A 12,962-nucleotide genomic window follows, 5' to 3' on the forward strand; every position below is an offset into this window, starting at 1 on the left:
TTGTAAACATTTAGCATCAACAACATACATGCTATTAAACAATCTAAAATCATCCACACTATCGTCAATACATTTATACAACAAACTTCTCAAATCGTTGCTTACACGATGTTTTAACACATGGTCTGCCAGCCCCTGGAATCCGCAAACATTCCCCATCGTGACTTAAACAGCGCTGCAAGTCTTTAAACCAGTTTTCCAACAGTCAACAGCGTCGGCTACAAATTGTTCGGATGTGTGATCAACCAGCTTTTCTCTTATTTCCTCTAGCTTTTCCACAATGGATGGCTCACACTGTAATTCACAGACAACTGTTTCAGCACATTCTTGAATTTTTAGAAGTGGTAATCGTATTCCAGCATGCTTTAGAAGTTCTGCTATGACATGTTTTAACCCCGGTGTGAAAAGAGTCTCTGTTATATCTTTATAGTATTTTTCAAAAAAGAAAATATCCAGCTCAAACAGACACGAATGTCGAAGTTGACTGGGGTGATTCACTTCACAACCGAGAAATGTTTCCTTCAGTTTGTTGTCTATAATGTGTTGTAGGATTACAACAACGGCGGACTTTATTAGTTTTAATGCAGTACTGCATCAACATCATTGATTGGCTCAGATACAGCTTTCACTTCTAGAGTATCAGCGAGTGTTTCACTATCCTCATTACCATCTGGTAACTTCTGATGTTTAGATGCCGACCCCTCCAATGGATCTGGTTAAAAAACCGACGGCGATAGGTATGTCATATTCATGACAACATGACCTGTCAATCAAACTAGCCTGTCACTCACAGAGGGGGGTCATAAATCAAGGGTCATAAATCATTTTTTGACAGAAAGTGTACGATACATACTACTTGTGTTCCATTCACTGCTTGCATCTCTTATCTGTTTCAATTGCTTTAGACTGTTTTCAGTGACTCTCCAGGCTACCATTGCATCTGTGCAGCTGGAAAAGAAATTTAACTTGTACTGGCAGCTGTAATGGTAGGGTAACACAACAAAGATGATTCAAAAACATGTATCAAATAATTCGAGTTATATGTCATCTATTAACATTTAGAGCATTTCTCTCCTAGAGTCTGATTACCTTCTATGTCAGTCTAATACATATGGTTAGGAATCCAACAGACCGTATGTGGACTGAAGTGGAGCTGGCACAGATTGGGGTGAGTTTTACCAGTACATTTGTCCTGTCCCCCTTAAACTTCCACACCCAGTCAGGACCAGGCTACCAGCAAATAAGAAATTAATACATTGTGTACTACATCATATTGCTTCTCCTGCTTGATGCCACCCAACAAAGTTATTTATAGCAACTATGCCAAGGACATGCTTTGACTAGCTGGGCTTTGGTCAAAACCACAGCCCCCTAATATAAAAGTCTGATAATTAAACACCAATTAAATTTAATTTAACTAACCATTTACAGATCCACCACTTTAACTTCATTGATGTTGTCTTTGAGTTGGTCTTGCTTGGAATTATAAGAAGAGCAAGGATGTTTCAGATTAATTCAGTGAGAGAATGTTTGTGCTCTATAGAGTCTATAATGAATCTGTGATGTACTACAGATATACTCTAATACAACTACATGGCTTTTACATGCTTAGTTGTCAGAATACCCAAGACGAAGGGGGTTTCTTGATCAGCTGTTGGCCATGATTTATTCTTGCACTATGCCCAGCTTGCAGGCATGGCACAAGGCAGACCGTTACTCAAACTCTATTGTTGCTTTATTGGCATGACAAAATATGGACATTTGTATTGCCAAAGCTTAGTTACATATTTGGGAAATATAATAATAAAAAAATACAAAATAATAATAATAATAATAGTAATAGAAAATATATAATATATAAAAATTTAAGATATACATGTAAAAATGTAAGAAAAACAGTGCAAATCGTAATAACAATTTAAGAAATAAAAATGAACAGTGACATGAACTAAATTTAGGTAGTAATAAAAACAAAAGTGTGTGTGTGAGACAGGATCCCCCGCTCAAGTTCAAGCAAAGTGTCTTGTAGACCATCCAGAAATGTTTGATGTTCTGTGTTGTAGGGTCCTAATGTAACATGATGATGGAGAACCCCATTGCTTTTGATGGCCGCACATACATTTTACAATTAAATTTTCAGCAATAAGCAGACGCTTTTATCCAAAGCAACTTACAGTATACAGTCTAAGCAACTGAGGGTTAAGGGCCCAACAGTGGCTACCTGGCAGTGGTGAGGTTTGAACCTGCAACCTTCTGCTTACTAGTCTAGTACCTTAACCACTAGGCTACATGGTCACATTGCCACCATGATGAACAGGCATTTCTATAAATGCATGTTGACTAGTTATGTTGCAACCTCTTCTCCACCTCTTAGTAAGACTAAATCCAGCTTTATTCATGGGGCCTCTTCATGGGTTTTAGTTTAAATGTGACACAGCCTAACAGGCCTCATGTCGTTGTATACATGTGTTGCTTTACACAGAATGCAGTATTTTATATGACTGCTTTTGTTCTTGGTCGTCCTCATCTTCCTCCTCACCCACCACCTCTGACACGCTCTCCTCTTCTATTGTTGCCCTCCATTGCTAAAGTCACAATACAGCTCAGAAATGCCACATGCATTTGAACTGACTTTTATTCTGTTTACCTACTAATTTTAACCCAATTATGAAAAATTGTAGTAAAGCTGCTACAATCTCACTGCTTCAGTACTAATGTATAGAAGGAGGATATGTGTATAGGAAGTGATATCATGAGAGGAGCACACAGTTATAAAGGAAACATGTTTACAGATTCGAGCAGTAAGAAGCTGAACAAAGTGTCACCATGTAGAATCCCAGTGTGAGGAGTAGATGGTGTTTATCTCCACAGTTCTTCATCTTCTTCTTATAATTCAATATGTATTAGTATCAGATGCTATAGAAGAGATCAGACATGATCAGATGTTTCAGTCACTTATCAGACTCAACACAATCAGAACCAGTATAAATACCAGCACACACACACACACACACACACACACACACACACACACACACCAGCTGGAACAATGATAGAACATTTTACATGATTTATTGTTCACTGAAAATCCCTGATACAGATGAAGTTCTGCTAATGAGAAGTTCTAATTCCACAATAAGACAGACATACCACTGCATGTGTGTGTGTAATGTGTGTATGTGTGTGTGTTTAGGTGTGTCTGTGTATAAAGCAACAGTAAATTACCTTAGTTTTTCTAGGTTACACTGTGGATTCTCCTGTAGATCCTGGAGCAATTTTACTCTTGATTTTCCTGGATAGTTGCGGTTCAGATACAGTTCCCTCAGACGTGATGATGGATTTGATTTCAGAGCTGAAGCCAGAGCAGTAAAACCTTCACCTGTAATACTGCAGCTATTTAACCTGCAGATAAAAATTTAATAAAAATCATTTAATAAAACTCATACATCATCTTCTCCCACCTCCTCCTCCTCCATCTTCATTCAGATCCACAACCAGACAACATCACTGAGAAATCTTCAACATGTAAAACTATTGTATTATATTAATGATAACGTGTTTTATCCTGTGTAAGGAAAATAAATAAAATATCAAACTCATACACACATCAATAACAGTTTCTGTATGAACGAGCTTCTGTATCTACAGTGTGAAAGTGAAGATCTTACTCCAGTATCTCCAGTTTACAGTGTGGATTCTCCAGTCCAGCAGAGAGCAGCTTCACTCCTGAATCCTTCAGTTTATTGTTACCCAGGTTCAGATTATTCAGACTGGAGGAGTTTAAACTGAGAACTGAGGACAGAACTTCACAACTTTTCTCTGTTAGATCACAATTCCACAACCTGGAGATAAATAATCAGATCAATCAGATAAATGAAATATGTCACCTACAGCAGTAGGTGGAATCCATCTGATAATATTACCCAGACTGCATTGCAGATGAAAGTGAAAGCAGTTGAACTGATGATTCTTAATCAGTAATCATTTCAACATTGTCTCTAAAAGTGTGTGTGTGTGTGTGTGTGTGTGTGTGCCACCCCGAGATGGTTTATTTGTTTACGCTGATTGTTTCCAGGATAAAGTAATTAGTGTAAATGAATGAATGTGTATAAAACTTTGTGAAAGTGAAGATCTTACTCCAGTATCTCCAGTTTACTGTGTGGATTCTCCAGTCCAGCAGAGAGCTGCTTCACTCCTGAATCCTTCAGTTTATTGTTACTCAGGTCCAGATGTTTCAGACTGGAGAAGTTTAAACTGAGAACTGAGGACAGAACTTCACAACTTTCCTCTGTTAAATTACAACCCCATAACCTGGAGAGAAATAATCAGATCAGACTGCACTGTAGATGAAAGTGAAAGCAGTTGAAATGATGAATCAGGACTGCTCTACTGTATTGATTTACGAAGGGGTGGAGCTTCACATTTCTACACAGTCAAAAATAGTGGAAGCGCTAACTATAGCCGTGTAGCGACTGAGAATTAATACAATGTTACTCACAGATTATAAAATACAACCCAATTTCAATCTCCATCCTAAAACATAGATGAAAGTGACTGTGTGTATGTGTTTGTGTCACCAGTGTGTGTTCCTACTTCCTTAGAAACGTTTTCGAGTAGCACTGGATCCACCATGGTCCTGACCAGTACGAAGTGAGCCAGTAATTTTATCTAAATTAGATGTATATTCCATAATTACTCACTATTTTACTCTGTAAAGGTTTCACTCTCACTGCTGTATTTCTGCACAGCACGACTGGGAACTAATTATTATCAGGAAGCTCTACGTAGAAACTGCTGTCACTAACATTCAGGGTTAGAAGTACAAATACTTTTGCTCCTGCTTTCAGGTGAAATTCTACATTCTGTATAAAACTAGTGCATGAGTCTAAACATGTAATTTACACGTCATGTTTATGTAAACTGAGCTCTAAATAAAATTGGGCTAGTGAACTTTACCACTGCACCACCTGGGCGCCACCTGGGCAAAGGTTTATCAATAAATCTCACTTAGCTTTTCTTGATTCTTTCACCACTGGCAGGAGCTTCAGAAGAGCTTCATGTGATGGATAATATTTCTTCAAATTAAACACATCCAGCTTCTGATCTGAGTTTAGCAACACAAACACCAGAGCCGACCACTGAGCAGGAGACAGACTGTGTCCTTCTTTATAAATGGAACCTCTTCTGTTCAGATATTGTTGGACTTCCTGCACTAGAGAATCATCGTTCAGTTCATTCAGACAATGGAACAGATTGATGGATTTTTCTAGAGAAAGATTCTCACTGATCTTCTTCTTGATGTGCCTGACTGTTTCCTCTTTGTTGTAAGAGCTACTTCCTGTTTGTGGCAGTAGGCCTCGTAAGAGAGTCTGATTGGACTCTAGTGAGAGGCCCAGGAGGAAGCGGAGGAAAAGATCCAGGTGTCCATTCTCCCTCTGTAAGGCCTTGTCCACTGCACTCTTCAGAAAGTCAGACACAGAGTTTTTAAAGATGTTAAAAATTACAGTGTGTTTCTTCACCAGCACATTTCTGTTTTTGTTGATGAAGGTGAGAAATACATATAAAGCAGCCAGAAACTCCTGAACACTAAGGTGCACAAAGCTGAAGACCTGACCCAGGTGCAGCCCAGCCTCTTTTTTGAAGATTTGGGTGCAGACTCCTGAGTACACTGATGTGTTTTTGACATCAATACCACACTCTGTCAGGTCTTCTTCATAGAAGATCAGGTTTCCTTTCTCCAGCTGTTGGAAGGCCAGTTTTCCCAGTGCCAGTATCGTCTCCCTGGTCTGGTGTAGATCAGGGTCAGATTTCTCATGGTACTTTTGTTCCTTGTGTTTTATCTGAAAGATCAGAAAGTAAGTGAACATTTGAGACAGAGTTTTGGGGATCTCTTTCCCCTTGGCTCCATCCAGAATTCTCTCTAGAACAGAGGCTGATATCCAGCAGAACACTGGAATGTGACACATGATGTAGAGGCTTCTTGATGACTTTATGTGTTTGATGATTTTACTAGCCAGGTTCTCATCACTGATCCTCTTCCTGAAGTACTCCTCTTTCTGGGGGTCACTAAACCCTCGTACCTCTGTTACCTGGTCTACACACTCAGTAGGGATCTGATTGGCTGCTCCTGGTCGAGTAGTGATCCAGAGGTGAGCAGAGGGAAGCAGGTTTCCCTTGATGAGGTTTGTCAGCAGCACATCCATTTTTACTGACTTTGTTATGTTACACAATCGCTTATTACTTTGAAAATCTAGAGGCAGTCGACACTCATCCAGACCATCAAAGATGAACAAAACTTTATGAACATCACAGTTTAATGATGTCAGACCTTTCACTTCTGGGAAAAACTGATGAAGAAGTTCCATCAGACTGAGATTTTCATGCTTCAACAAGTTCAGCTCTCTTAAAGGAAGTGGAAATATGAAGACGACGTCCTGATTTGCTTTTCCTTCAGCCCAGTCCAGAATGAACTTCTGCACTGAGACTGTTTTTCCAATTCCAGCGATTCCTTTAGTCAGCACAGTTCTGATGGACGAGTCTTTAAAGAGGTCATTGCATTTGATGGGAATCTCCTGTACTGCTGGTCTCCTGCATGTCGCTTCAATCTGTCTGACCTCATGTTCATTATTGACGTCTCCACTCCAACCCTCTGTGATGTAGAGCTCTGTGTAGATCTCATTCAAAAGTGCTGAGCTTCCATGCTGGGAGATTCCTTCACTGATTCTTTTACATTTTTCTCTCAGATTGGATTTGAGTTTTTTCTGATATACAGGGACTAAAAGTTCTAATAAACAGAAGATGATCAATATTTTACTGCATGATCACTAAACAGTATAAAATTTAAAATTGTAATAAATAATAAGTTTATTACTAAATTATTATTTTTTTTAAATATAAACCTCAATGGTTATAATTGGCTTATTTGTAGAGATGTAGTGACCGATATCATAGTTAGAATTCTCATCCAATATCAAGTATCTGGTGCTCATAAAACATTATATAATAGAATCTAATGACTAATCAAAAGCCTAGATGATTCTGGAAACAAGATGTATATGGAAGAATTTTAATCTAATGTTAAAGAAATAAATAATTTAAGTATTTAGGTATCTTACTTCTCTGCAGGGTGTTAGCGAGGTCTGTCTGGTTCATGATCTTCAGAACATTCCGTATAATCTTCAGCGCCCCTTTCTGAAACTACTCAGATCTTCCACATCCGTCACCTCCTGCTCAGAGCATGCTGGGTAATCTTCATTCAGGAGCTTTTTGAACTTGTTTAGCTCATTCTTTAACATGTTGATGACTTTGAGCTCCAGTTCCTGTTGAGCAATTTAGAGGAACAGATCATCACAAGAAGCATCATGTGAGGTAATAAAGAAAGATGAGTGAGTGATGTGACCATATAAGGAATGATGTAGTTCTAACATTATACAGAATGTATATACCCCATTTGGCAAAAATAAAAGAACATTCACGTACGTAAAAATCAGAACGTTTAAGGAGGGTCCAGAATCCAAAATCAACATAAGATCCCTTACAGTATTCATTTAACCAACAGCAAAGTAGACAAGCATAATTATTATTACACACACATACATACAAACCTTAAATATAGAGTCCAGCTGATCTCTGTAAGCAACATTTAATTTCTTCTTTTGTGGTCTGTAAATAAAAAAGACAAATAAGCAACTGTGCAGCTTTTACATCAATAAATATACACATCAGTACTGAACACCATATTTCCTGTATTTCTATAAATGAATTGACTAGTTGAGTTTAACTAGTTAAGTTTTATATATATATATATATATATATATATATATATATATATATTTTTTTTTTTTTTTTTTTTTTTTTTTGTTCTAGTCGTGTCCAATTACCCTGATTGCGTCGTTGTTCATGCAGCCGCCCAACCTAGTTGGAAAGGTGGAAACCCCAACTCTGGTGAGCTAGCGTACTTTACCGCTGCGCCACATGAGCGGCTAGTTGAGTAAGTTCAATGAAGTTAATGTGTTTGATCAGAAGGAATTTGAAGTAAAACATTGCTCTAGAGCATGAGATTATACTGACCTCAGATCAGTAGAACCCTCACCATCTTTAAATGTAAATGGAGGTTCTATTGACTGGTCGCTCTTCATGGAGACACAGCTGGGTTCAGGTGAATCTGGTCTTGTACCCTCCATCACACTGGGGTACAGGTAAAACCAAACATAAAGGAAACAATAAATGGGTGAATGTTTAAATCTGAAATGTGATTCTTCCATCCTAATTCAAGCTGTAAACTTTGTGGAACATTTGATAAGTAAAAATATATTACATTATTAATATTTAATATTTAAAAATAAAAACAAAAACTTTTTGTTTGAGCTTGTTCAGGAAAAACATTTTATATAGTATTTTTAGTACACACCACCAAAACTAACAACTTCATCCCATGCAAGTTTTAATTTTTAACACAGACGTCATGTTGGCTAATTCAGGGGTAATAAAATTTTACAAACACTTCCAAGGACACAACAAAGTATTTAGAAAGCTTTCTTAACTAGCAGACAATTTAGTTAGTTTAAGTCAAATCTTCTATTTAGACAAATGCATGTCTGAGTTTTTAAATGTCTGCAAACTTAGCTACAATCAACAGTGCTTTTTTGTATAACACCAGTATGCTAATGAATCAACCACGGCTGATATGATTTTACATCTTAAATAAATAATCAAGATTATTATTACAATTTAGCATTTTTTTTTTCTAAACTTAATTTAGTTCTGATTAGTTTTCAGATTCAGAAAGTTCAGAGCTGATGCTTAGGTGGCTCAGGGGTCTGGGGCACTAACACACCATGAGATTATACTGACCTCAAATCAGTAGAACATCCTCCATCTTTAAAAAGAGGTGGTTGTTCTATTGACCAGTCGCTCTTCATGGAAACACAGCTGGGTTCAGGTGAATCTGGTCTCGTACCCTCCATCACACTGGGGTACAGGTAAAACCAAACATAAAGGAACCAATAAATGGGTGAATGTTTAAATTTAAAATGTGATTCCTTCATCCTAATTCCAGCTGGAAACTTTATGAAAGATTTAATAAGTAAAAATATATTACATTTAGAGGATATAATATATTTAGAAATAGAAACACTTCCTCCTTGGCCTTAACCAAAGAGGTTGTTGGCGGTCCTACACAGTCACCTACCTCAGATCAGTAGAAGAGTCTCTAAAGTGGTCTGGATGGTCCAGTAACCAGTTACTCTTTACTAATAAATAATTATTAAAAGTTTTAGATCTTTATAATTTTATTTTAACTCTTTTTTTCAAATTTTTTTCTAAACTTGATTTAGTTCTGATTTGTTTTCAGATTCAGAAGGTTTTCAGAGCTGGGTGCCTAGGTGGCTCAGGGGTCTGAGGCACTAACACATCATGAGATTATACTGACCTCAGATCAGTAGAGCATCCTCCATCTTCAAATAGAGGTGGTTGTCGTATTGACTGGTCGCTCTTCATGGGGATACAGCTGGGTTCAGGTGAATCTGGTCTCATGCCCTCCATCACACTGGGGTACAAGTAAAACCAAACATAAATAAACTATATAAAAAGCAAAGGACACCTGAAAGTTTCAGTTTTTAGAGAAACAAAACAACTGATATTACAAAGCAATCACACAGCTAGTTCAACTAGTTATTTTTTTTTATTTTATTTTTTATTTATATTTTATTAGAAAAAAAAAAAAAACATGCCTTACATTACACATTTTTACATTTTCATATCCACCAGAGGGAGCCTCTGATAGATTAATACAGGGCATTTTCCTATATTTCAAGAATTATGTACTTTATGAACCAACCCAACAGGGGAAGAAGAACAGAATAGAGAGAGGAAAAAAAGAAAAGAAGAGAAAAAAAAGAAAAAAGAAAGAAGAAAAAAAAAAAAAAAAAAAAAAAAAAAAAAAAACCTACACGTATCCAAGGAGGTTTTGTTGTACATACATATCACTCTTCAGGCATTAATTCCTTAAGTATGCTAAGACCAACAGAAATCTGGCCTTATTGGCTCAATGTACTCAGTGAATCGTTTCCATATCCGACTAAATTTGCCTTTCTGCATATTAAGAGAGGAGGATAAACTTTCCATTACACATATCTCATGAATTATTTCCAACCATTCGTCAATGGTTGGAGGCACAGAATTTAACCACCTCCTCGTTATTGCTTTCTTGCTGGCTGCTAGAAGAACCAGCATTAGTTTCCTATCCCTTTCATTTAGTGTTATATTAGAGATATTGCCCAGATACAAGACTTCACACCTTAATGGGATTTCACACTCAAAAATTTGTTCCATATTTCTGCATATGTCCTTCCAATATGGCATAAGAGTTTTACAGTCCCAAAATATATGATGGTGGTTAGCATCCTTTTGCCCACAGAGTCTCCAGCACTCTGTGCCAGTGTCCATGTGCCGTTTCTGCAGTGGGGAAATAAAATACCGCATGATGTTCTTCCAGTTAAATTCCCTCCACATAGCGGAGCGGGTCGACTTCCATTGTAATTCGCATGTCCTGTACCATTCATCCTCACTAATAAGGAAATTACCTTCTCGTTCCCATTTCTCCTTGACATATAGCGTATTATCAAATTTAGCCTGTTGGAAACCATTACAGATCCTAGAAATTATTTTATTACATATGCCTGAATCATTTGCGGCCAGAAATACTTTAAAAATTCCCTCCTCTCTTTTTTCTATTGATTTCGGCATATTTTGATCAAAATAATGCCTTACCTGTAAATATCTATAGAAGTCATCCCTTTCCAGACCATATTTAAGTTGTAATGAGTTAAAGCTCATGAAAATTCCTTTGTCCAGAAAGGTAAAGTAGTTTGTAAGACCTTTTTTTATCCACAGTTTAAATCTGAAATCAAGCCCGTTTGGAAGAAAATCTGTATCAAATGCACACCATCTTAGCATTTTAGACGATTTTTGTATACAGTACACTTTGACTACCTCACGCCATGTTTTCAATGCCACTTTTATCCAAGGAACATGCTCATCTATTACCTTACTTTCCAATTTATAATCAGCAATTAAAGCTGCTATTGGTCCTATCTGACACAGTGATCTCTCAATTTCGATCCATCTTGCTGAATACATTGGGTTACACCAACAGACCACTGGTCTTAATTGAGCTGCATGGTAATAGTCCCTTAGGCAGGGAAGGTTCAATCCTCCTCTGTCTTTTCTCAGCATCAGTGTTTTAAATCTGATCCTTGGTTTTTTCCCGTTCCACAAAAATCTCGATATTAACTTATTCCATTCATCAAACTGCTGGAAGGGAACCTCCACTGGTAGAGTTTGAAAGAGGTACAGCAATTTTGGCAACGTATTCATTTTGATAGCCTCCACTCTAGAATGTAGGCCTAGGAAAGGTACAGTATTCCATCTCTGTATATCTAACTTAATTCTTGCATTTATGGGTAGGTAATTTAGATTGTATAATTTTGAAATGTCTTTAGATAAATGAACCCCTAAATATTTAATTGAGTGTGCATCCCAATCAAGACTATATTTCTTTCTAACCTGGTCCGGTGGGTCATAATTCAGTGTCATTACTTGAGTTTTTTGAATGTTGAGTTTATACCCTGAGAGCTTCCCATACTTTTTGAGAGAGGCCATCAGTTTTGGTATTGAATGCGCAGGCCGCAATAAATAAATTAGTAAATCATCAGCAAACAAAGCAAGCTTATGTTCCATAGACCTTATTTTTATACCTTCAATACCCGGCTCTTGTCTTATCCACTGACTCAGCGGTTCAATAAACAAAGCAAAGCAAAGGGGGGAAACTGGGCATCCCTGTCTTGTTCCTCTTTGCAAGGTAAAGGAATTTGAAATACTACCATTAATCTTAATTTTTGCAGATGATAAACCGTACAGCACCCGAAACACATCAATTATTGTTCTATGAAAACCAAACCGTGACAAGACCTTATGTAAAAAACACCATCTAACGGAATCAAAGGCCTTTTCCGCGTCTAGACTTAATAGGGCAGCTTCTAATTTATGTTGATTAATATAGCTAATTATATGCAATGTCCTCCTAATATTATCCTGTGTTTGTCTTTCTCTGATAAAACCAGTCTGATCCAAATTAATTAATTCGGGTAATATTTTTTCTATTCTTCGTGCTAGTATAGATGTAAACAATTTATAATCAACGTTTAATACACTAATTGGTCTATAGTTTCCACACTCTTCCTTGTCCTTTCCTTCCTTTGGAATAACTGAGATTATAGCAGTTTGCCAAGAGGGTGGAATTTCTTTTTTTTTAATGACCCAGTTAAAGACTTCCAGTAATGTCGAGGTCAACTCTTCTTTAAATGACTTATACCATTCGGCTGTAAAGCCATCCGCCCCTGGGGACTTATGTATTTTTAATTTGGTTATTGCTAAGTACAATTCCTCTTTTGTTATTTCAGCTATCAAGTTTTGGTTTTGTTCGTCTGTAACTGATGGGAAGGTTAAGGAGGCTAAGAAAGGATCAAGGATGTTTAGTATAACTGCATGACAATTGCATAAATTTAAATTAGATATTTAATCTCTTTTCAGATTAAATGAGAATCTGAGAGGATGATGAGGGAGATTTTTCAGCACTGCCAGAAACTTGTTAATGATCCAGACAGAAGCACTGATATCCTTTCCACCTTCCCAAGATTTCTGGATACAAAAAGATTGGTAAGTTTGGAATTATGTTTATACTGGGTTGAAATTAAGCATTTAATGTAGTAGTGTAACTAGTAGTTTAAAATTAATTCTTTATTAAAGGTTGATAAAGAATTCACTCTCCTGTTTTGATGACAAGACGGAATGCATTCTTCAAACCAAATATCATAAAAGAGGCCAAGAGGCTCACTTCAACACCAGAGCTGCATCATGTGTTGCAGTCAGCAGAAAGTTCACCAGGAAGTGATCTTGAGGCT

At 37.1% G+C, this 12,962-nt stretch overlaps 1 protein-coding gene across 1 annotated transcript; it reads right to left on the reverse strand.

The window, feature by feature from the left end:
- Window positions 1-578: 578 nt before the first annotated feature.
- Window positions 579-9,498, reverse strand: LOC134328444 (NLR family CARD domain-containing protein 3-like). The gene is made up of 8 exons (XM_063009540.1): window positions 9,431-9,498; window positions 8,854-8,970; window positions 7,605-7,662; window positions 7,202-7,319; window positions 5,008-6,784; window positions 3,226-3,402; window positions 857-978; window positions 579-712 (listed from the first exon to the last, which is right to left on the reverse strand). The coding sequence occupies exons 1-8, from the start codon at window positions 9,496-9,498 to the stop codon at window positions 579-581; spliced, it is 2,571 nt and encodes an 856-aa protein (XP_062865610.1).
- Between the last annotated feature and the right edge of the window lie 3,464 nt (window positions 9,499-12,962).

The sequence above is a fragment of the Trichomycterus rosablanca genome, chromosome 15 (genome assembly GCF_030014385.1).
Source record: "Trichomycterus rosablanca isolate fTriRos1 chromosome 15, fTriRos1.hap1, whole genome shotgun sequence".
In the NCBI taxonomy this organism is placed as follows: domain Eukaryota; kingdom Metazoa; phylum Chordata; class Actinopteri; order Siluriformes; family Trichomycteridae; genus Trichomycterus; species Trichomycterus rosablanca.